At 34.2% G+C, this 26,437-nt stretch overlaps 1 protein-coding gene across 1 annotated transcript in view; it reads right to left on the reverse strand.

Annotated features, from left to right (window-relative positions):
• Robo2 (roundabout guidance receptor 2) overlaps nt 1–9,950 on the reverse strand; it is a 510,793-nt gene extending 500,843 nt beyond the window's left edge. The window contains exon 1 of the mRNA XM_077795545.1: nt 9,614–9,950. Within this exon, the coding sequence (XP_077651671.1) occupies nt 9,614–9,950 (337 nt within the window). The remainder of the gene's footprint in view (nt 1–9,613) is intronic.
• Nucleotides 9,951–26,437: the final 16,487 nt, after the last annotated feature.

The following is a 26,437-nucleotide window of genomic DNA, read 5'->3' on the forward strand; positions in this document are numbered from 1 at the left end:
AACCTCAGGTCTTTGCCTTTATACTTCTTTCTAGTTTTCTAATGTCATCTTTCACTCTAACTCATCTGAAAACATTTCAAGGTTACACCTTTCCACTTGTGTGACCTGCTCTCTCTGAAGGCCTGCCCCTATGCAGAATGGAATGTTAGTTGTCACTTGATGAGACTACCCCATGTAATACAAGCACCACTGGAGGCATGGGCCACTTAAAAACCTTTCTGCTAATAAAAATTAAGACACACCATTGTTCCCTTGAAATTGATTCAAGGAAAAACATTGAGTGTCCTCACTCAATATGAATAATCAAAGAAAGCATAAAAAAGGAAAATATGGAACACAGATTTATAGACATATAAAATGGCTTACGTCAAATATGCCCTATAGAAAGAGTTCCATTTTGTTTTTATGTTATTATATTCTTTCTCTCTCTCCCATGATAAAGTTTCTTCCAAAATCTTGGTCTATACTTAGATGTTTAGATAACAACACACAGAAAAGTAATTATTGCCATCACAAGTACTAAGAAGTATTTGTTTCTCTGAAAAATACCTGATTTCCAGAAAGAAGTCCTTGTGTAAAGGACAGCTCCTTCTCCATGGGATGTTCATAAAAACCCAATGACAAGTCCCTATTTGTGATGTTACTCCATGTGGCATTCAATCAAAATGTTCTTGCTGTCTGTAAGCCAGCCTAATATCTTTGCTTGCTATTTTTTTTAATGGAGTTAGTTATCAATAGATCTTTATTTATTTATATGTGGTGCCAAGAACCTAGTGCTTCACACTTGCTAGGCAAGTGCTCTACCACTGAGCCACAATCCCAGCCCAGCTTGCTAAATTTTTGATGGGGAATTTTATAACAGGATTAAAGTAACCAATGAATAAAAGACCAAGGGCTATTTTCAGTGCCATATATTTTTGCGAAGGAGAAGAAGAAAACAGAAAAAATCCAAGTGGGCCTTAACAGGTTGTAGGCTTGTTTATCTGTCACACTATTAAAACACCTGCCTCTCATTCTTGCTTGAATTTTCTCCAGTTGACAAAAATATATTATATCTCCTAGTTAAGGAATGGGTGGTTGGCAATGTCTTCATCTTTGAATATCTTAAAAAAAAAACCCCAATTCCAATATTGTGTAGTGCTGAGAACATGTCAATACTGTAATTGAACCTCATTCCCTGCCAATTACATTAGAGACTTGTACAGATTCTACACAGAAAAAGATGTCCAGAGTGGAAAAAAAACCCCACTGTAGTAACTTCAATATTTTGAAGAGCTAATAATGCACACTTGACTCATGCATGAAGGAAGTACAACTCCTTTAAGTAACTATAGTAACCTTGTGGGGGCTGCTGCAGTAGGGAAGGATGTGTATTGTAATTAACAGAAAAATTCAATTTAAAAAATTGGAAAACTGTCATCTTTCTGAAACACACATCTTGCAAAAAAAGCTCATGAGTTGCTGCACAAATGTACACACCTCAAGTATAGGGTCACCCTATATACATTTTCAGCAAAAATCTACTGTGTGTACATACCAGTATAAATTTTAAAAATCAAAGATTTTATAGTAGGAAATCCTCCAAAACATTGTACCATTTTTTCCCCTTAACATTAGTTACTATGAAGACCTAAACATGTTTTGTCTTTGTATCTTCTTCACATCACTACGTTATTCTGTCATTCTAGAATTTATGTTTGCAGAGTCCAGTCTTGTACCTTTAATGGGAATAAACTTTTGAAAGCTACATGACATCAAGATTTCACTTCATTTATGTGCTTTCCCCACAATTAATTAATTCAGACTATTTATCAGTAAATGACAACTTGAGTATGACATTGAGACAGGGTTTAGATACAGTTAATTTAACCAGTTAAAAGGAATCTGATATGAAAATATGGTATTAAACTTATTAAAATAGATCATAAGTTCAAGTTTGTTCCTTATTTATAGCAACTTTTATTTCTTTATTTGTGAAAATCATAGGTAAGATCATATTTGAAAGCATTTAATGAAATATCAAAAAATTACAAGGCATGTTTACAAAACAGCCCAAGGAACAACACATTCCAATTCTTATGCAAAGTATTCTGAGCTATGAAAGTTTTCAGTCACTTATGTATCTCTCCCCATCTTCCATATATCACCACTAAAAATTCTGAAATCTCTCTTGACACAAACGCAAGTAGTAAAATTATGAAAAAGTCAGTTGCTCCCAAATTGTTTTTGGTAAAAATCTGTAAATACCAATTCGAGTCCAGCTTATGGCCATGTATGCAGGTAACAGGCTGTTTGCATACATGTGTTTCAACGATGATATGGAGTTGTGGTAGCTGGTTCTATCTTCCCATTCCTGGACTTCCTTAATGAACATCTACTACAATCACTCATGATTTCTTATTCTATGCCACCCAAGTAAAGGGAAAAAAAGTTAAAATATCATGAAGTAGCCTGGTATGGAAAATACAGAGCCGGTTATTCTCAGAAAAGATAATTCAGCTCCTTAAAAGTCAGAAAATTGCCCCCTTTCAATGAAACTATGATGTAAACAGGAAGATTATCCAACTTAGTTAAAATAGTCTAGTAGAAGTTACTCAAGGATTTACTCTATCAATTTTTACCTATTTTAATTTAATGAGTAAGTCAAAGAAAAAAATAGAAAATTTATGGACATTCAGTGTTTCCACATAATTAAATATTTGATGATATTTTTAATTAATGGAATCCCAATTGATGGACATGACACAGGGTGGCCACCACAGAAGCCATTCAGTAACATTTACCAAACACTAGATATGTTCATGCCTGCTTGACACTAAGAGGAGAGTTAGACACAGAGAATATTCAAATAAAACCCTACCAACCAGGCACAGTGGTACACACACATAATCCCTGCCACGTAGGAGGCTGACACAGGAAAATCATGTCCGAGGCCAGTCTGGGAAACTTAATGAGACCTGTCTTGAAATAAACAATCAAAATGGCTGAGGATGTAGCTCAGTGGTAAAGTGCTTCTGGGTTCAATCCCCATTAATGCATGAAAAATAAATAAATAAAAAGGAACAATGAAACCACATGTCCACATAAAAACTTGTTCAAAAATAATCACAGCTAGGGCTGGGATTGTGGTTCAGCACTAGAGTGCTTGACTTGCACGTGTGAGACATTGGGTTCGATCCTCAGCACCACATAAAAATAAACAAACAAAATAAAGGTATTGTGTCCATCTACAACTAAAAAAGTAATATTAATTTTTTTTTAGAATAATCATAGCTATGGATACTGATCCATAATGGGGGACATGGAAAAAATGGAGGAACTTTGATTGGGCGAAGGGGAGGGAGGGAGGGGAGGGGAAATGAGGGCAGGAAAGATGGTGGAATGAGATGGACATTATTACCCTAGGTAATAATGACTGCACATACAGTGTGATGCTATATTGTATATAACAGGAGAAATGAAAAGTTGTGCTGTAATTATGTACAATTAATCAAAATGAATTCTGCCATCATATATACCAAATTAAAATTAATTAAAAATAATAATCATAGCCACATAATTCATAATAGGCAAATATAGAAACAACTTAAATGTCCACCAACTGACAAATAGATAAGCAAATTGTGGTATATCAATACCGTGGAATACTATTCAGCCGTAAAAAGAAATGAAGTACTGTTACATGCCATAACAGACATGATCCTTGAAAGCATTAATACCAAGGGAAAGAAGTCAGTCATAAAAGACACAGATTGAATGATTCCATATATTAAATTTGAAAGACAGCAAATTTATAGATATAGAAAATTGATTAGAGTTTGCTTAGTTTTAGGGCAGGAATGGTCAGAAAGAATGTGAATTGACTGAGCATAGGTACAGTGAGAGAAACTGAAAATTCTAAATTAGATTTCAGTGGTGGTTACAGGACTTTGTGAATATACTAAAGAATATTAATGGTATATTTTAAATGGGCAAAAAATATGGTATGTAATTATATCACAATAATGTGATTTTTTAATGGTCTCCATGGCTTAAACTTTTTGCAATTTAAATTATCTTATATCTCAAATAAGAATAAAGTTGTTGTCTGAATAAAATTTATCTACAGCCAAAAGAAAATAAAAACATAAAAAATTGCATATTTATCAACTTGAAGACATCAAGGAATCTATTTACCTTATGTTCATTTTCAGTGTCACCTTTGCCCTCTCATACTAAAGTCAGTCTACTTCTGTAACTTCTATTCCTTGTACAGATAAAACATCAATTTCATTTTGGATTTAAAGCAAACAGGGTCATTATGTTGGTAGAGTGTTCCATGGCTTTGCTATTCTAGCAATCTGTGACCTATAAATAATGCAAGACCTATTCCTTCTCTAAATGACTTTCTTGTAGCATGGGCATTGATAACAAAAGAAAAATAGAAAGAAATGAAGAAAACAGAAAACAAAAGGAAGAAAAAAATAAAAGAAAGGAATTACCCTGCAGTCATGAAATTCAATTTATTTCTTATTGCCCTACTGAATTAAGGATTATGCTTGTTCTGTCTTTTGTAGTCTACCAAAAGCTAACTTTGGAACAGTTTGTCATTTTATTTATCAAAGCAAAGTGAATGTGAATCACAATTAACCTGAAAAGTTCCTGTGTTTTGCTTTAGAAGTAAGAACATGGGAAAAAAAAAAAAAAAAAGATCGGTTTCTATGTGACCCTTAACCCTTGAACCACAACCTCCTGCCAGGAACATGTTCAGTACCTCATTTAATCTCTCCTCTCTGCGCTGGCATAGTGCTGAGGAGAGGAAACGGAAAAAATAATCTGGGGACTTCATCAATTTTTCATGAATTTTCATTTAGGCCAGAACCCCTCTTCCCCTGGTCGATAGATCAAGCTGCTGTCATATATTTACCACCTGGGGCTACAGCTGCTATCTCTAGAGGCTGCCACTGACTCTGGCTGTATCCAGGGCAGCCGAGCTCCTTCCAGGGCCCCTTGTGCTCCTGCTCCACACACACACCAGAGCACTTGTTTGGAGCTGAAACCCTATCTGCCCCAGCCAGGCCCTGGCTTTCCTGGTGGTCCCATCAGAGCACTGCACATTAACTTCTTCAGTGCCAGGCCTCTTGCTTGTGGCCCCTGCAACTCTTGTTTTCTAACTATTCAAATGTTGCTTTTTGCCTAAAGATCTTTCTTGAGTTCAAGTGATTTGAAAAGCACTTTCTGCATTGCTTTTTATTTCCCTCAAACCAAGGGGGGAAAAAAGCAACAAAGAGGTAAGCAATTTAAATTTCCACTGCAATGATTAGTCTGAGTATTATTTATCTTCATTGCATCGTTCCATTACATAAAACTAACTATACATTAAAGGAAAAAGGAAAAGTGTATGAACATGGTACAGGATAGAACAGGCTGATTTTCACTTGCCCAATCAAGACAATGACATTTCACATATCATAGTAGAGCAAAATTCAGTCTTTTTTTAATTAGAAAGGAAAGTATGGAGAAGCAAAGGGAGTCACACATTTTTCATAGTGTTTTTTTCTTTATCAATAATCATTTCACAGTAAAAGCTTTGACAAGTTTGGTCTGCTGGTAATAGGATACTTTTGATCTCATGCTTACATCTAGAGCCCTGGTTCCTGTCTGAAGTACCCCAGGAAAGATTTTACAATATCTGCCAACATTTTGGGTTTTCCCAACTGTTGTTGAGGAAAAATTTTACTGACATCTTATGGAGAAAGGCCAAAGATGCCTCTAAACTTTCTACAATATAGAACACAAGCCCCCACAATACAAAATTATCCAACTTCTAAAGGCAATTGCAGATGTTGAGATACCCTAGTTTTCACACACCCCATTCCGAGTTGCAGCCTTGAAAGAACAGACATCATTTGCCACTCCAGCTCCACTACCTAGTCCTTCTTCAACTGCTGTGATCTGTGTCTCCAGTGCTAGAGTCCACAGGTGCTTTCTTGGTACTTGGTACTAGGTAGAGTCCACCAAGTATTTTCTTAAATGTATTTTGTTCTTCTTGTCACTTCATTGCCCATATCTTATCATACCTCTTCTGAGCCCGAGTCTCCTGCACTGGTACTTGTTTTCTTTGCTCCCCATTAAATACAGGGGTACTAAGCAGTGATGTCCACGTTTATCAACTGTTTCCCCATACATATGGCTTGCCTGAGATCTCACGTTTACTTTTCCCACTCCAATTTCTTCAACCTCTACCTGGAAAAGACCTCTCCTCTCAATTCTAGAATTTTGTTCATTATTTTGAAATGTGAGAAATTTTTCCCTTGACATCTCCTTGGCATGCTAAACCATATAGTTAAAGTTGACAACTATCCCTCATGTCCACTGGTTATTTTATCATATCCTGTCTCTATGGATAGTAGGACTACATATGCAGACAGTCAGCAGAAATGAATATCTGGGAATCACACTCAATCTTCCCAAATTTGTCATAAAGTGATATGAAATAAAATGTTAATTACTAAAAATGTTAATTCCTAAATGTGTTTCTAAGCATTTCCTCCTATCTTTCGTCTTTACAGTTTTCAGTTTAAAATCTAAGATGAACTCTTCTCTGAATTATTTAACAATTGCTTAACTCTTCTCAGACTTTACTCATCATCCCTTTTATATAATTGTCAATTAGTTTTTAAAGACTATCCTTGTACAAAACAAAAAAAGTCTGCATTTTATGAAACAGCTTATGCCTACCTTCCCAATTTATTCTGCTCACCAACCTCACATCAAGCTCCCTGCAGTTTTCCAAACACCCAGTGTTCTTTCATACTTTTCTTTTTATCTACCAGGATGATCTTCCATTTCAGGTTACATCCCAGACATTTTCACCTGACCTTCAAATCAGAGCTCAAATATTATATCCTCTTATAATCTTTCTTCTTCTTCTTCCTTTTTTTTATGTCTGTAGGTAACAGCCAGAATCCTCTCTTAAAATAATTTATCTAGGAAGAATTAAATATTTTCCTCTCTGGGTTCCCACAGTATCTTTTACTTGTTTCTATAATGGGCTTTATGTTTCATTCATTTAATTCATTGTAATGATATATCTACATTCATCTACTTCATATATATCTACTTCATTATTCCAAGTAGATTGTGTGCTATTTGAGAATAGATTGGAATATCTCTTCTTCTTTATTATAATCTAACACCTCTTTTAGAGATTATCCACATTCCATTAACAGATGAGGACTTGAATGCACCATGACTGAGCAGTTAGTTGGGTAGTACAAAATATAAAGGCAAACACTGATACCATTTTCAGCTAGTCCTCCATCATTTTATAATGAAATAATTAGTTACCAATAGGTATCAAAAAATCACAATTCCTTGACCCAAATTTGCATATTAATATGTTTTATGAGCTACATAAGAAGACTGATGAGCTCATGGAAAGCACTAAACAACATATAAATGAAGATTATTTGATCTTGTGTTACCTCAGATGGCATGAACTGACATGGCACTAGAAGAAAGAATATTATTCACTAACTAAATCCAATTTGGAAGCCTTCTTATTTACTTCTCTAGATCATAAGTAAATTCAAGCATTTCTACAGCTCATTTATTTCAAAATAAAATACGCTACTGTCAAGTTACATGAAAAAGAATCGTGGTTTAAATTTTTTCCTTCTGAAAAAGTTTGATTCATTATTAATGATGCAATTAGGAAAGACAGTAATCCTTTCAGATGAAACAAAAATAAAACATGCATGTGTGTGGGTTGCACTTTTAACACAGCTAAGACTCAGAGAAAAAAAAGAAATCTATGAGTAACCAACAATAAGACAATTCGTTTAAATAAACCATAGTTTGGGGAACGAAAATTAGTTGAGGATTTAAAGCAGTTATTTGCTGCTGGGGACATAAAATGAAAAAAAAACTTCTTATTTTCATTTATGTAAAACAGGTTAAACACCACTGACAATGGTTTTATATATATATATATATAATCACAATCCCCTCAATTTAAAAATTAGAGGATTCAGAACCTTGTCTTAGATTTCCCATTATAGCTTATAGTTTGCATCTTGATCATTAAATCACCATAGATTTCATTTTCTTCTCCTACAAAATGGGAGAATAATGCCTTTCATATTGACAATAAAGCAGTCAACAGGGTAAAGATATCAATAGAATTTTACGTTGAAATACTTTAATATGTTTGAAATGTTCCAGAAATAAAAGATAAAAATGGAGCTGGGAGTGGTGGCACACACCTGGAATACAAGCTACTTGGGAGGCTGAGAAAGGAAGATCACAAGATTGAAGCCAACTTGGGTAACTTATAGAGATCTTATCTCAAAATACAAAAAAAGGGTTGGGGATGTAACTCTGTGGCAGAGCAATTCCAGGTTTTAATCCCCAGGATCATAAAAAAAAAAAATCACAAATGGAAAAGTTAGGAATATTTGCATTCTTGAGGTTTTGTTTGTATATTTCACTAAAACTACATGTGTTCATATATCTTACTAAGCCACATGTTTATTTTTTGTGGTATCGTTTTTTTGGAAAAAAAATATCTGATGTCCAATGCAAAATGGCACTAAAAGTTAAGATTCTATTGTTCATATCTCAATGTTTTTCACACAAAATAAAGTAGATCTTGGAATTTGTGTCATTTTTTCCAATTGGAGTGACCCACTTTAAGCATCAGTGGGTTTTATGGTAGAAACTATAAATCAGAGGAAAGGAGGCTTCCACCAGGACAACAAAATAAGAAATAGTAAGATTTTCTTTATCAAAGATGTTCTCATGTGTAAAGACAATTTTATATTTAAAAAAATTGAATACTCTGATATACAACCTTTGTAATCCAGTGGGATACCATGGAGCATGTGATTGATCACCATTACTAACTTTAATTAAAGACATTGGTCCAGGAGCTATTACTCAGCACTCCCAGCCCAGTTCTACTCCTTAATTCTCTTATCTTCTGAAGACCTATTTAAAACCAGAAAGTTGAAGATTACAATATTTTTTAGGAAAAGTTATTGCCATCTTCTTCACAATTCATTCTATATAAAATTATTCCTAAGAACAGTTCAGAAGTTTTGCATATATATAATATATATCTATACACACATACATATGTGTGTATATTAAACCTCTAAATAGTTTATTAGTTTATATATCATATATGCACGTGTGTATACAGATATATATATATATATATATATATATATATACACACACACATATATATTCACAAATAATATACACGTACCAAAAATAGGTATGATATTGAATTTATACCTTGAATTAGATGTCATGTCACACTGCAACTTTAATTTTAACATAGCCAACTTTAATACTTGGTTATATCTCCCATTAAAAATGCAAATTTTAAATATGGGCAGCATCATGAATCACCACCTTTAACATGAGAACAATCTCCACATTGATTTAATATCAACAAATGTGTTGCAATACCTCTTACATTATTTTAATCAGATTTCTTTGGAGAAGCCAAAATGAAATTAGGTAGTACACTGATTCTTAGACAGTATTAAGCATCTATGAGAAACAATTAAAATTTTCTAAGACTAACGTCAATGTGCATATGAGGTTCATTATGTTCACTTACATGCCACTTCCAGAGATGCATTTCGACTCACTGCTTCGCCAAGATAGTTCCTTGCAACACAGACGTAGCTCCCTTCATCAGGTTTACTTCTGCGCCCATGCACGATGCGCAAGAAGAATAAGGATCCGCTGGGCAGAAGCATCCTGTGCGACCGGGGATCATCCTTGTCGGTCTCCACCCGCTCACCATCCTTGTACCATTCAATGGTGGGTGTTGGTCGGCCCTCCGCCTTACAGTTCAGAGTGGTGGGCTCTCCCTTAGAGACAATGACATCCGAAGGGTGCTCCACAATCCGTGGGGGAAAATCTTCCTGGCGGAGTCGAGATCCTACAAACATGACAGAACAAGATGAGCTTTAACATCTCCATGATGATGAAGTTGAGTTTTTCCATTATTTAGTTGAATAACTGAACACAATTGCTTTATTTATGAATCCCACTTTTGATTTTTAGGCAGGTCATAAGTCATACCAACTCTTTTGTAGAATGAAACAACATAGCAATAACTTAATGTTTATTCTAGTAAGTTACATTTCCATGAATTTTTTAGTGTTTTTTTTTAATTTTGTGCCACTTTTTATTAAGAAGGAACCTGTATTAGTATTTTAAAGTGTAAACAACAAAGAACTGAAATGTCCAAGGAATCACATTAGCGATCACATATAGACAATAACTCTTACACTGTATTATTTCCTTCATACAACAAATGCATAATATTTAAGCAAAATTAAATCCTTACTAAGCAAACATTTTTGCATATACTGCCTTCTCTTTATCTTTCTCTGCCTTTATCTTCTGTTTGACTTTTAGCATTTCTGCCTGGATGGCTTTATCTTCTGGTACAGTGCTTTGGTATTTGATGAGTCCATTTCAAGAGCCTCTAAGCAACTGTCAATTGCTCCCTACCAATTTGACCTCTTCAGTTTACAAGCACCAATATTCAGCACACAGTTTAAGGCAATAGATTGCAGCCTGGATCCGTCTGCTTTCGCAGTAACAGCCTTTGAACTATCCACATAGCTGAAAACCTTTGCATATTTTTTAATAGCCATGAATCTTGACAGGCAAAAAGATTTTCTTTGGGGACCAACATGTTGAAATGGGGAAAAAAAACTAATTTCCTGCCTGAAGTACTTACTAAGAAAGGTAAGCGGGAAGTGCTTAGAAGACAAGGGTTACCACTTACTGGGCTGGCACTGTGTTATCACACTTCAACACAAAAGAGGCCAATGAATTATGAACAATATAGCTCACGTAATACTTGAGGAAGTAGTTTCGGAGTGGTATGAGTTGCCCAGAAATGTAGATGAAATGAACAGAACAGGCAACACATGAACCCAGGTTTGTCTGTCTGAGGAATTTAAGTAATAAGTCACCAAGTTAAAGTGAAATGTATTCTAGGGTGGTTCAAGAAAGCATCATAGGATAAAAACAAAGCTTTAACCCTAACTACAGCATAATAAGAGACCTCTTCCCAAAAAGGTGGCAGAAAGAAAATATGTCACCTGAGTGAAGAAAACACACAGACTGAAGCAACACCATGAACAAAGGGTAGAGCAATGAGATTATGCATGTACTGCATTTCATAACCAGGGAGCAACTTGATGCAGCTGGTGAAGATACAACTGGTCTTGAGTATGATACAAAAGGGCGTGAATATCATATTAAAGAGTGTACCTTTTATCCCATGTGGCTAACAGGCTGTTAAGGGGCAGTGACTGGACTTTCTATATTAGAAAGACATTTTTATTTGCAGTATAAAAGATGGATAGCAATGGAGGTAAAAGATGAAAGAATTGGTCAAATGAAACAATAAAAAGAATCTAGCCTTCAGAAATGATGCTGCATTTAGAAAAAGGGAAGCAGTTATAAAGCATATTATAATATAGACACCTGACAGAATTTTGTATGTTGCCATATAATAAGAAAAATTGATGAGTATTGCTGTGGTCTGAATATGCTGTGACCCCAAGGTCCTTCTTTTGGAAAACTGGTTCACAGTATAGCATTGTCGAGAAAGGGTAGATCTTTAAGAAGTGGGGCATAGTGGCAGGTAGTTAGGTCATTGTGAGTAACATCCTTGGAAGGAGTTACTGCTGGATTTGTAGAGTTATCTAGTTCTTCTTGCAAGAGTGAGCTGTTTTTAAAAGAGTAAGCCTGCCTCTGAAAGGCTCTTGGCTTTGTCTTTCCATTTAATCTGTCTCTTACGAGTGCACTCACAGTGCTGACATCCACCATGTTGTGTCGCAGCCAGAGGTTCCCATTAGAGCCAGTGGATGCAGGCACCAGGCTCCTGGACTTCCAGGACTGTGAGCTGTGTAAATCTCTTGGCTCTGTAAAGTACATAGCCACCAGTACTTAGGTACCACTGATCTCCTTCTGATATCAACGAAAGTTGAGCCACAAAGGGCTCAGTGAAATAAAAACAAAAGCATATGGTGGTACTTTAAGGTCAAGTTTTTATACAGTGTGATGTTTTGGATACTTCAAATTTCTAAGGTATTAGTAATCATTATTTGTGGTAATGTTCTATAGCTTCTGCAAATAAATTAAACTGAGATGCTAAAAGGAGTACCCATATGTGGGCACATAATGATGACCTCAATAAGAGTTTCTTAATAGTTTGTTCTTATAATTTTCCACATATTCACCTACTATGAATACATTTTTGATCAATAAACGGAAGTAATGTTTACTCCTCAAAGTAATTTTAGCTCACTTTTAATACTAATTGGAAATGCATATTTTAAGTTAACAAAGGGAATTTAATTTGGTCATGAATAACTTGCTCTTGTTTGATGAGAATTAACTTTTAAAGTTTGTTGACTATCACTTTTTATCTTATACAGAAAAAAAAACATACATTATAAGTGTTAGTATGTAAAGCAAGAGAGTAATTTACAGTTGACAGATAAGAATTTAAACATAAAAATAAAGGAAAGCAAATGAATAAGTAAATACAATATGAATCTCAATAATAAAGGTTATGTATCTATAAATACCAGGTTCGTAAATCCAACAAGGCTTTGACAGAATACATAAAGTAACAATGATTTTTTAATTATCAAAAATTCCCAAAGAATTCAAATCATATTCTCAAATGGAAAGGTCTGGACATATAAGAATAGAATCTGATTCTAAAATGCATGAATAGTTGCATGTCATTTTTTATTTAAAAATGGTGGGCTACAGTCATCTTATTTAGTATCTTCCTTATTCTTCTCTAATTTCCCATATGCAACAATCTATATTTTTCCTACTGTAAGATAATGTTGTATTGCCAAAAGTAAGCAACTTGATTTTCCATACTACTGGGTGGCTGTTTATTGTATCAAATAGTTCCCTACTATACAAGACAGTCAGACTGGATAAGGCCTAAATAAGACATGAAATACACAAATTGTATTAAATAAAATGTAAAGTCAGGTGCTGTGGCATACGCTTGTAATCCCAGCAGCATGGAAGGCAGAGACATGAGAATTCCAAGTTCAAAGCCAGCCTCTGCAAATGGGAGACACCAAGGAACTCAGTGAGACCCTGTCTCCAAATAAAATACAAAATAGTTCTGGGGATGTGGCTCACTGGTCAAGTGCCCCTGAGTACCAAAAAAAAAAAAAAAAAAAAGGAAAAATAAAAAGGGAAAAATATCTAAAATCTTTAGTAATGGATTTACAATCCAATATATTCAATGAACACGAATTTACACATCTATCATTAGCACATAGGTACACTATGTTACATACAGATTGTTAGTGTTGTCACATCAGGATATTCCTGTAGTAAATTTATTCCCATTATAAACATTTCAAAAGGCCACCTACTGCTTATATGTAAGAAGTAAAACTATCCAGTAATTGGAAGAAATTACAGAAGCAAATTTTCATTTCCTTGGGTTAGCTGAAGCTTTCTTGGATGAAAAAAAAAAAAAACAAACATAAGCAACAGAAATAAAACCAGACAAAATGGACTTTATAAAATTTTAAAATTTGCTTACAAGAACAAATCAAAAAATGAAAGCAAACTCAGAATCAGAAAAAATATGAAAACAAATCATATATCTGATAGGAAACATACCTCAAATATATAAATAATAATCCAAAAATATAAATAACCAAATTTCAAAATGTACAAGTGGTTTTAAATTTAAAAAGAAGTTAGAAAAATAGCCAGTAAGCACACAAAAAGATGCGGGTCATCATTAATGATTAGGAAAATGCAAATCAAAATCACAATAAGATATATTTCATACCCATTAGGTGGCTATATTATTTTAAATAAAAGTAAAATAAAAAAGTGTTGTCTGAAACGAAGAAAAACTTGAGAGCTTCATATATTGCTGATGAGAATGTGAAATAGTAAGACAATCTGGGAAGTTCTGAAAACACCACTTTTTGTAGTTACCATGTGACCCAGTAATTCTACTCTAAGAAATATAGTCAGGAGGAATGAAACCACATCCTTAACACAAAAACTTATAGATGAATGTCCAAAGCAGCATTATTTATAATAGTCAAAAAAGCAGAAAAATAAAATGTTCATTAATGATGATGATGAATAAATAAATACAATGTGTTATAGCCATATGATAGAATATTATGCCTCAATAAAAATGAATAAGAACTGCCATTATGCTACAGCATGGATTAACCTTGAAAATATAAGTGAAAAAAGCTAATCACAAAAAGTATAAATAGTACAATTTCATCTATATAAAACGTCCAGAATAGGAAAATCCATAGAAATAGGAAGTTGATTAGTGAGACTTAAGCAGGGGGATGGGAGTAGAGTCAGGGGAAATGAGGTGTTACTGCTAGGGGGGATGGAGTTGCTTTGGAGGGTGATCAAAATCTACTAAGTTGAGCATGGTGAAGATTACACAACTCTATAACAAAACTTGCATTGTACACTTATAGAGGGTGTTTTGAACATATGAATTATTTATCAATAAAGCAGTTTGAAAACAGTAATGTAGCCGGGCATGGTGGTGCATGCTTATAATCCCAGCAGCTCAGGAGGCTGAGGCTGGAAGATCTTGAATTCAAAGCCAGTCTCCGCAAAAGCCAGGTGCTAAGTAACTCAGTGAGGCCATTTCTCTAAATAAAATACAAAATAGAGCTGGGGATGTAGCGCAGTGGTTGAGTGTCCCTGAGTTCAATCCACAGTATCAGAAAAATAAAAATAGAACAGTAATGTATAAAAGGGTACTATGAACAAATTTAATAAAATGTGTAACAATTTGTGTGCTCTCCTACCAATATTTGGGTCTTGAAATGACTCACATCCGGATAGAAAGAGACAGAAAGAGATAAAAAATAAAACTATAAATTTTAAGATATTATTACAAGAATGGGGATCAATTTTGAGCTCTTTCAATTTAGACATTATACAATTACAGAAGTGGTCCCTAAGAGCCAATGAGAAGCCTCATGTAGATTCATGAATTCTTTGTTATTTTTCAGAAAGATAGGTGTACATGTGGGGATATTGGGGGATGGTGATAGTCAACATATCTTGCACTAAATTTTAAAAGAGTCTCTACACCTTCGAAATTAGAAAGGACTATCAAAACAATTCAATTATCTGGCATAAAACAACAACAACAACAACAACAAAAAAAGCTGAGTTGTCAATAGAACTCTTTGGGGATTCCAAACCAAACTTTACAGGGGGAGCTGTTCATCACATGAAGTGCAACAAAAAAGTTTAAACTCAAGAGTCTTGTTATTCAATTGTGGTCCCCAGCTAGCAACACAGGTACCACACAAAGACACATTAGAAATACAGAACCCTAAGCAATCTGTGTCTGCATTTTAACAAAATCCCTCTCAAAGGATGTGGATGCAGATCAAAGTTTGAGAAGCAATGATTTAATCAGTTCTTATATGTTCTAAGAATGGTTTTATATTTTTAAAAACATTTTTATAAGATAATGAGGGAGGGGAGCGTAAGAGGGAGGAGAACAAAGAAGATGAAGAAGGTGTATGAAAAAGGGGAGAAGAAGGAGGTCTAAGAGAGGAAAGAAAGGCTCTTGCCTATGGAGCTAGAAATGTTTACTACCTGGTCATTTACAGAAAAAGTTTTCTGACCCTACTCTACCTGCTTATAACTTTCCATTAATAAATTAATTTTTAATTTATGCTTGTCTGATATAGAACCACCTCTTTTCCAGATTTCAAATGAGAAAATTATTTTGATATAATGTTAATATTATGGACATAATGAGAAATATTCATTAACCCTATAATGAATGGCAATGTATCAGAAGAACTGTCTATGGTTCTAACTTTGTATGCAGCTGATATCAACTCAGGTATCCTCTATTTCTCAATTATTAATTGGGCAATCTGTCAAGTTTGAATTAAAAATATTTTGGTCAACTCTCCCTGGTTATTATTATAAAAGAAACATAATGGAAAGTAATTAGAAGATCCTACAAATGACAAGTAAAGTTTTATTTTTCTTACAAAAACTCACTGTGATATAGCCATATGACATTCATAATCAAAAAGCCTGAAGAGGCAGAATAGGAACATAAGATCTTTCATTCAGAATATGCCAGGCTTTTCAAATAAATGGTTGAAGAAGAAAGAAAAGAACACATACCTGATCTAGGCTAATTCCAAAACCCTCTTTTAAAAGTTGATTTCAATGAAATGAATCACCAGAATGCCTAGTTATAATTGAGCCAGCAAGTATCATTTATGTTTTTCAAAGTGCAATTCTTTGACTACTTGCATCAGATCATCTAGGTATTTCTTTTTTAATACACAAGCAGACTCAGAGTAGACCATTCACTTGACTTGGCTAGATGCAAACATTCCACAGCCACATCATTCAGCCCAGACAGATGCAGATGCATCTTTGAATAATGCTCAAATCTTTGAATAGTACTCAAATTTACATAATGGATTAATTCTGCTTTACAGAGACTCTCAAACAATGATTTTGTAATGGTTTTGGAAAAATATTTAAATTCTTTAAACTTAAGTGGTTTAACCTCTTCAACTTTCTCCAAGGTGAAGTATAAAAATCAAAATTCATGAATACAGTTTAATTTGATTTTGTGAAGTCAATAACCACTCCTTTGTAGGGAGTGAGTACTGCAGAACTTTGTTTTCAGGAAGTAATTTCAATTATATAACAGAACAAAGAAGATAAACTACCTAGTAGAACACTTGTTTATTTCACCTCATGTGTTTCAAAGTAAATGATTCCACATTATTACAGTATACAGTATTCCGGCAACTTGGCTTTATCAACTTTTGGTCCCTCTACAAGCCAAGAAATGCATCTCAAACTTTTCTGAAATTTTCTAAGAGCAGATGAAATTCTTGGTAAATTGGGGAAAGTATGAAATACACCTCATCATGTCTACCTGCATCCTGTCATGAAGTCCGTTTTTTCTCTTCTTTAAGAGCTTATGTGATGGTGTGTCCCAATTCATAACTATATTTGTTTTAACAAACTACTTTCCAAATAGATTTTCCTAGTAATATTAACCCAGAAAGAGTCTGAATATTTACTACAATTCTAAAATGGCTAAAGATCTATCCTAGTGTGATAACTACACTAACACTGCATAAAAACATGCAGAAGAAGGAATCAGTGTGTCAGAAATAATATCCAGCTAATATTATTATATTATTATATATTATTATAATTGTCTACCTTACTTCAACCATGTGTAAATCAAAGTCATTTCACCAATTGGTTTAGAAAAGAAATCAGATAGATTGAATGATCATCAGAGGGTGTCATGACATTCAGTGTATCTTCCTATTCCTCCTTTAAATCATTACATATATTATTTGTGAAATTTTACACATAGAACAGTAATCACATTGGCAAGGTTCTCTTCCCTAAAGGGTGAATCTAGCATTAATATTATACTCCTTGATACATTTAGCAAGACCCGGCTATTATCTTTAGACTCAATTTCAAAAGAATTCAAGTTTTGTTACTGCTTTCTCCTCTATCAAAATAAGTCGTATTCAAAATTTCTCTTCAATGAGAGAAATATGTCTCAGTGCCACCATGAATGCTGTTCTCATTAATAAGCTAAAATATTTTATAAGAAAATGTAATTAACAAATTCCTCTATCACTCCATCAAATCAATCCTCAGAACTTTCACATCACTGAATTTTTTCTAAATCCCAGTGTACTTCCCTTTTGCAAGAGGGAGAGAGAGAATTGGACTTTCAGATACTTTTTTTTTTTTTTCCTGATGAAGTCCTACAGTGTGATAGGATGGTAAGTAAATATTTGGAAAGTACAAAGACTCTTGCATATTTGCATACTGAAACTCAGCAAAGTTCCTATTTTTAATTCTAAAACTAAAGGGTTTTATGTGTTAAAGGAATTTAAAAAATGTTTTCTTGTCAAATTCAACAGGCAGATTTGTTTGTTTGTTTGTTTGTACAGGGGATTAAACCCAAGGGTGCTATACCTCTGAGATACATGGATTTCTTGTCCTTTGTTTTTAAATTTTGAGATAGGGTCTCCCTAAGTTACTGAGGCTGGCCTTGAACTTCTTACTCCTCCTGCCTCAGCCTCCAGTCACTGGGATTCAGGCATGTGTCACTACACCCAGGCAAAATGTAGCTTCAATTCTGAGAGTTCCCAGATGTACAATATGGCTCTCCAAAATATGATGCAATGAAATGATTCCAAACTGATTAAATTGTTCAATAATGTTTCCATTTCCTAAAAGCAAGTCCCCACTATTTCAAGGTCTCTATTACCTTTGTATGAAATGAGGCAGAAGATTAAGATACTAGAAAAACTTTTATCTCAAAGACTGGTTATACACAGAGAGTAATTAGAGCCCCAATGAACTTTACTTTTTTCCCCCACACCTGGGGATGGGACACAGTTGCCTTAACTTTGACTCCATTCTCTGTTTACTGAATGACTTTTCATTATTCATACCCTCTTCCTCCTACCTACATTTTGGAATTCTAAAATAGAAATTCCCAAGGATTAAGTTTTAGTTGTTTTGTGTTTTGTTTTGACTTTATTTTCTGCATTTTTGTATAATTAGTTCTATGGCCTTGAGTAATTACTTAACCTGTTTTTAATGGCACTATTTTTTATCCCCAAACTGAGATAATTAGAAGAATAAATTTGCTCCAAAAATATTGCTCTGAAGCATGATCCACACTTTTTGTATATCACATCAATAATGTCTTAATGGACACATCTAAAAGAGAGGATAATGAGCACAATTTAAATTTATGATCACAAAACAAAAAATTTAAAGCTACATGACAGCATTCATACTTTTAATGAATGTATAGATTGCAAAAGTTGGCTCTTGGAAGGTTTGTCTGCTATCAAAGCCCATGTGTACCAATATATATTCTTAGCCAATCCTCTGAAATTTAACAATTATGTTAAAAGAGAAAAAAAGAAAAAAAGCTTATGTAATACTTGAAATTTATTAATTTATCCTAAAACATCTATGAAATTTATTCCCATTGGCAATAAATACATGGTAAATGTTTCATTAATTTTTAAAATACAAACTTCATCAAAGATCTTCAAAATTGTCTTCCTTGTTTGGAGGGAAAAAGTGTCTATTTCAGGAAAAGGTAACCAAGAGCCATTTACAAAACTATTTCTCTGAATTCACAAATGTATTTCAGTCCTTATTTATCTACGATTAACAGAGACTGCTAAATATATTAAAACTAGAACACTTGTACCTCTTTTCTTCTCCACCACCCCATGCTTTATTCAGTTTATCAGATAAGTTTTAATCTTTTCTTAAGAATGTTACATTTTCTGGTTGCTCAGTTCCAAGGCACTGAACCCCTGACCTTGCCTGAGCAGGTGGGCTCCAGTATCAGTGTACCAGCATCCTAAGGGAATGTAGAACTAGTTTAAGTTAAAATCAGTAACTGAAAGCAATTGAATCCAGGGTGGCCATATGGGAATATCTCTGTAACACTAAAGAGAAATTTTGAACCACTAATCTGAAAGGTTTCCAGGAAATTTTTAGGGGTGATATTCCTCCTGAGAAATAACAAATTAATTTCCTACTTTATAAACTCATTTTCCAACAATTCAGTGAGGAGGCAATATATTAACCTGGACTTTCATCCATTACTATTTCAAATCAATTTGCTACATCATACATGGTTGAAGGCATTCTTTAAAGAGTGATTTGCCACCAAATCAGCAGCTTTCATGGGTTATGCAGATTTGCCTTAGAATGACAAAAACAATCCCTATTCCAGGAAAGAGATCTTTGAAATTTAGCTTCTTATCATCATAGTTATAAATATTTTGACATGGTTTAGATTTACAGAATATGCAATAAATCAAACTCCAAACTCAGAAAATTGTTCGATAATGTTTAATTTTCTAAAAACTAGTAACATTGACTTGATGTAGATGATGTATGGTGTGCTACTTAACTAAACTTCTGATGTACTGATAACATTTTGGCCTTCTATTTTCTAAGATTTATATTCTGAAACTTCTACAGCAGAAACATTAATCTTAGTAACTCTAGATAACAAAGACCCCCTGTCAGTGCCTAAAACACGCCATTCCCAACACCTCTGACATGTGAATACATGTACTATTTGTTAAAATTGAGTTTTGGATGAATAAATTTGCCTAGAACTCTTGTATATTTTTCTCTATGCTGAAACATTTTATTATAAAGTTAAATTGAAATTCAATGATCCTGGTTAACCTGCACACAAATTTCTTTTACTATATATTATGTTAAGTATTTTTAAAAGACAGGATTAAAAATATTAATATAATTCAGTTAGTTACTTAAAAGAATAATGGCTAATCACTACCAAAAAAAAAATCAGAGCTATCTTAAATCAAGTGTCTCAGCTGCCTCATGTCCAAGTGATGGATAAAAGGGCTGATTTTAGGTTCATGCACTTGTAGTGAGCATTCATCTCCTGGAGACATTGGTGTACCATGTGAATGTCACTGCATTATGCCATTACCCTTTATATATGAGAGAGAGAGAGAGAGAGAGAGAGAGAGAGAGAGAGAGAGAGAGAGAGAGACACCAAGACCTTTATTTTAATCATTTATTTTTATGCAGTGCTGAGAATTGAACCCAGAGCCTCACATATGCAAGGCAAGCACCCTACCACTGAGCAACAACCCCAGTCCTTAAATATGATTGTTAAACTATGTATGGCCTTACATGTAATGGTAGTAAGTGATGATATGTAATTTGGTATGGATGTGTGCATGTGTCTTCTGGAGAAAAAAGGAGGGGTACATCTTTAGAAGTTAATATAGATTCTCTATCAGTAAAATAATTCTGGCTTGAAATTGCTCTTTTTCAAATGCTAGATAGAAGTGTGTATTCAGATAAGTTTCTTACCTCTCCATACTTTGATTCACTTATTTTAGAATTTACCAGCACCAGACCAATAACATAGCTAGTGGATTGAATGTCATTTTTGCATGTGTTGAGTGGAAGTTAGAGTTCAGAAAAAGTTTGCTATGATTACTAGCATTAGTATAATGTATGATCTTTCATTAGGATAACCTTGATCACTATACTTAAAAGAAAATATGTGACCCCATAAAGACAAAGAACCATCATTGTACAAAATATGGTCCTTTTATGTAATTTTAAGTCACTCAAAATACAGCTTCTGTGTATCCCTCTTCTCTAATTTTCTACCCATTCCTACTTACCAAACTGAAGGGCTTTCTATGCATCTTATTTGGTCCTCCTTGAAGGATTTATGCTGCATAGCTCTGTACCTTATCAGCTTTGCCATACTATATTAAGTTATAAAGATGAAAATATTAGGTGCCCAATCAATATGTTATACAAATGAGTGAATAGACAAAGTCACTTTTGTTATTCTCTCAAAGGAGCTATAAGCAGCTAATTTTTTATCAAAAAGCTTAAGAAAGTTTCTATGGCAGCTCATGACCAATTGGATAAGTAGGACATTAGTACCAAGAATTATTATCCAGGCAAACTGAAGAAATAATTTCCAACCTTTATTCACTAAATTATAAACAAACATTAATTCTAAATAACTTTCTGTATCCCTCACCTATCTTATCAAAATGAGCTATACAAACACTGATGACTTGTATTCAAGAAAATATTAAAACCGTTGCATGATTAGTATACAAAAAGCACACATGTTTTGGTAGATTTTACTCTAAATCTTAGACAGGATTAAGGGCTATCAAATGATATTTGTTGAGGGCACATCACCTGATTGAGGTGACATGATGTAAACAGGAAGATTAATTTAGAAACTATTTAAAACTCTAAACAGTAATTTCAAGGAATGGACCAAATGAAAATTATTCTTTCCCTGTAAAAGCAACCCATTTTTTTAAAATCTCTAAATTAAAATCTTATGGTATTGTGTATTTTTACAATAAGGCTAGACCTCCTGCAATAAAGAGAGAGAGAGAGAGAGAGAGAGAGAGAGAGAGAGAGAGAGACCCCCATGTCAAGGATTAATACAGTTACCCCAATAGTAGAAAGTTTGTTTTTGTTTTTGTTTTTCCTTGAATTTTGGGAATAGCCATATTCAGCTTTCTTTCTATCATACAAAGGCCTATTGGAATTCTTGGCTGAAACTTGGACCTGAGGAGCAAAGTAGACTCTTAAAGCCAGCTGAATGTAACTTGTATTTGTTGCTTTGAATGGGTTGTCACAGTTGACCAAACTGAAGAGGGGCCACAGCATCACATTTCTGCAGAGGTATCTTTGGATACATACCTAATTCACTTTTACTTCATGCAGCAAGTCTAAGTAAAATCCTTACTCCACTAAAAGCAACTTAGACAAGATTTCTGATACAAAATAGCTTGAAAAGTGGGCCAGTAAATCAGGTGCAAATAGGTTGAAATACAATCTATTTTCAAAGTTTTAGGACCCTGAAGAAATATTTTAAGTTTGAATTTTGTCCTCACTTTATGTGTTGCATTAAAATAATGAATAAGTCTGAGTTAATCTCTTTAAGGAATTTTTATTTATACAGTTTTATTTGGTAAACTAATGATTTTATTAAAACATCCATTGAAAAGCTGTGTAAATGGTTGGTTAAATTGAGACTGAAAACTGAAGTTACTTTAGTAGATAAGGAATATGTTACCTTAATGGACAGGATACTTTTCATCTGAAAATCTACTTTCTCTTCATTTTTGTCTATTAATGATATCTGTTGATTTCTTTCAAAAGTAAGTGATTCAATAAAACTTTAAATTTCCTTTCAAGAGATGTCTTCTGTTTCAGAACACAATGACCACCAGATAATATCACTACTGCAAGAGAAATACTGAGTGTAGTTTTCAGTTAAAAGATTCTGTGTGCATAGAAAAAAAAAAAAGAGCTTATTTTTTTTTCTGCTGAATGGAGAAAATCAGCAAATGGGAAGGCTATAAATGTTTTAAAATGATATTTTTCTGCTTGAATTATGTTTCACTAAAATATATGAGACTCAATTCCTGGGGTCTCTCAAAAAAACATCTGCACTTTCTAGAGAACTTATGAAAAATGTTATTTTCCACTCAGTCCATTTACTTTGAAGCCTTATCAAATGAGGGATCAAATGAAAGCAATGATCCTAGGTTTTCTTAGGTTGTTACCGGGAGGACATGGAATTAACCTCCCTCCAGCCACTCTCAAAATGCAATGCTTTCTTGTCACAAAGCAAAGGGAGTGGAACACACAGAATTATTCTGGATTATGCTGAGAGGAAATAAAATGCTGACAATCGAGGAAATAAAAAGGTATACGGCTATAGTGACTGTGAAAGACAAGAGTAATGACAACTTAGAATAAGGTGGTATTTTTCAAATATGGGAAGTTGCTTTTATAGTCAAGAATTCAATACATTCAACTCGAAAAAGCTGGACTTTATAAAGCTGCAGAATGTGAAAATTTGAAAGAAAATGTGTACAAATTATAAGAATATAGTGATGTTTGCTTCATATTCCATGTACGTATTCTGCTTCAAAGAAACTGATAAGGGCTGTGTGTTTTTAAGAGGTACAGCCAGAGGAATGAGCAATTGTGCTCCATTTGTGTACAATGTGTCAAAATGCATTCTGCTGTCTGTCATGTATAACTAATTAGAACAATTTTTTTAAGAGATAAACAGCATGCAGTTTTTTTGTTTTTTTTTGTTTTTTTTTTTTTTGCTTTTTTTAAAGGAAGATCATTACTGATTTCTTTTGTTAATAATTAATTTTTCTACCATAAATGGGATAATAAAAATATCTTTGAGTTGTATGTAAACCATGGAACTAAAAGTTTGAATTGAGTTCAGTAATTTCTGACTCCAGGTGACACCTCCCAAGATGTGTGTGCCTTGAACCTCTGCTCTCCCCAGTGCTTTCCACAGAACCTTCATTCCCTTGCATAGAGTCAGGTATCTTCTCTGTGAAAAGACTCAAATCTGCAGTTTAGTATTTCCAGCTAAGGAATGAGTTGGGCTTTATGCACATGCCAGCCCCAAAACTCAAGTCATCCTCTCAAATTCTGTATCTCAAAATTGTTCCCTCTCCTCTCTCCTTGTGTCATATCTCATCCTTCTTCCTCGCATCATCCCTACCTTTTTAAGTTTCCATGCTCAAATCCCCATTCTGGACTTTAACTCTTTAATTTCTTTCATATCCACATAGGTCAGATCCTGATGGGCTCTTCCTTTTCTCCAGGTTTATGTCTGCCTCTCAGTTTCACAGCCACCATCTCTCCAGACGCTCAATTTCATCTTTGGCTCTTCTGAGCATCCTCCTTTCTCTCCCTCATCATTTTATTTCTAGAAAAATATCTAAGGATTTTAGAATATCTACCTGCAGTTTATCTTTAAACAAAGAAGTATGTGAAATAGCCAAACCTTCCCCAACTTTCTTGGACTACTCTAAATTCTTCCCATCCCTCTAGCCAGTAGAAATCCATTTATTCAGTCAGCTGAATTACAAATTGTGTACAATGTGTCAAAATGCATTCTGCTATCAAGTATAACTAATTAGAACAATTTTTATGCAGCCAGGATTAAGTAAATTGCTTTGGAAGACCTGAGATGAAACACAAACCTGTGAAGCACCATGCTAAGGCTTGGCATTTGTTTGGGAAGTATTTACCCATGTTATATGATGTCTTTGTGACATTGGGTTTATAGTCAAAGGTGTCAGCACATCACTTCCTATATTAGAATTGGCCACGTTTCTCATTTTCTCAGTTGACTGTAAATTTGGAATATATTGACTACAAGAGGAAAAAATAAGATGCAGAAGGCTCTGTTTCCTTGAGGTGGCCTGTGCCTGATACATTTTTCTAAACTTCCTCTTTTGACATCAGACCTGCAGGTCACCTGCCACAGATATGAATCCTTGAGCTAACTATGCTAGCTGTGATAGAATCTGGCTGACATTTTCCATACAGTTTATGACCATTTTAAAATATAAAACAAAGAAAAATTATCTATTTACTAGGTAGAAGCATAACCAATCCTAATCTCTGAATATTCCTTGGGAGACTATTAACAGAAATAATTAGAATATAGTTGGATCTATGCAGTCACACAGTTGACACATACGCACCAGACTCAGTTTCGGTATGTCTCACGTATCTAGCACATGGAATTTGAACTCCAATGCACAAAAACACTGAAACATTTCACAGGGAAAATATATCAACGGTCGAAGGTCTATCAACAATCAGCAAATGAGGAGGTTGGATCTCTGTTGTCATTAGTTTACAATCAAGTGATTACTTTAATTATCCTCACTGGGGCTCAAAAATATGTTCAACACCCAATGGTCAGTCATGGAAACAAAAGCATGAATACAAGCACGTGTATGGCTTTGCCAGGCTCAATAAGCACCACCTTGATGTACTGACTGTTCTTAACGAAGACATCCACCATTAATTAGACAAATGACAATTAGATTGAGCACTGAAGTATCAAAACAGGAACACAGGATTACCCCTAAATGCTAAATTATTTTCAGGTGTTATTTAATCTGTCTCACAACAGCAAGAAACAAATTTGTTCTTTATCACCCTTATTCTGCTTTACAGTTTATAATTTGCAGGCTAAAATTTCATTGTATTTTTTTTCTTTCTCCTTTTCTAAATTGTGCCGATATCTAGCTTGATACCTTCTACGTTATAATCAACTTACATCCATAAGTGTACAATGAGAAATGTGAGCCACACACAGTGTTTAAATATAGCCCCTAAGCAGACAATGTGCATGAAGTCCAGATTCAGACAGACCTAAGATTCAGTCCCTACTCTTAAAGTCAGGTTATTTCTGAAATGCAAGAAAGAGGGGCTTTAAAAGGATCATATTCTTTAGCCAATTTTAAGAGTGATTACAACAACCATCTAAGTAATGGATGCTGGGGAGAGAATGCACAAGAAGCCCCTTGTCATCCCAGGTGAGGAATGTATATATTTCCTACATTAAGCACCTTGCATGAACTGTTCATTGTCCATAGAATTTTCTTTGATAAACCAAAAACTTACAGCACCTAATATGCTTTTGCACAAGCCATTGACTTACTTCACATAACAAAAACAGAAATTCTTCCTGCTTGCACACTGGCAGGCAGCCCAAGTTTGTATCACAATTATTTCTGAATGAATTGGCACAACCTTTAATGCTATACTTCTTGCATCACAGGATTCAGTGTTCCTATTTTGGCCCATCTCATCGCCTTAGTCTCCAAAAGTTGTATTTGCCTTATTGTTATTAATACACTAGGGCATTTCTGCATGGCTGTCCTTAGAGTGCACACACCCTCGGGCTATCTTAGAGGTAAGATCACCTTTGGATCATCACTGGCTCAGTTCC

The sequence above is a fragment of the Urocitellus parryii genome, chromosome 2 (assembly GCF_045843805.1).
Source record: "Urocitellus parryii isolate mUroPar1 chromosome 2, mUroPar1.hap1, whole genome shotgun sequence".
NCBI lineage: Eukaryota > Metazoa > Chordata > Mammalia > Rodentia > Sciuridae > Urocitellus > Urocitellus parryii.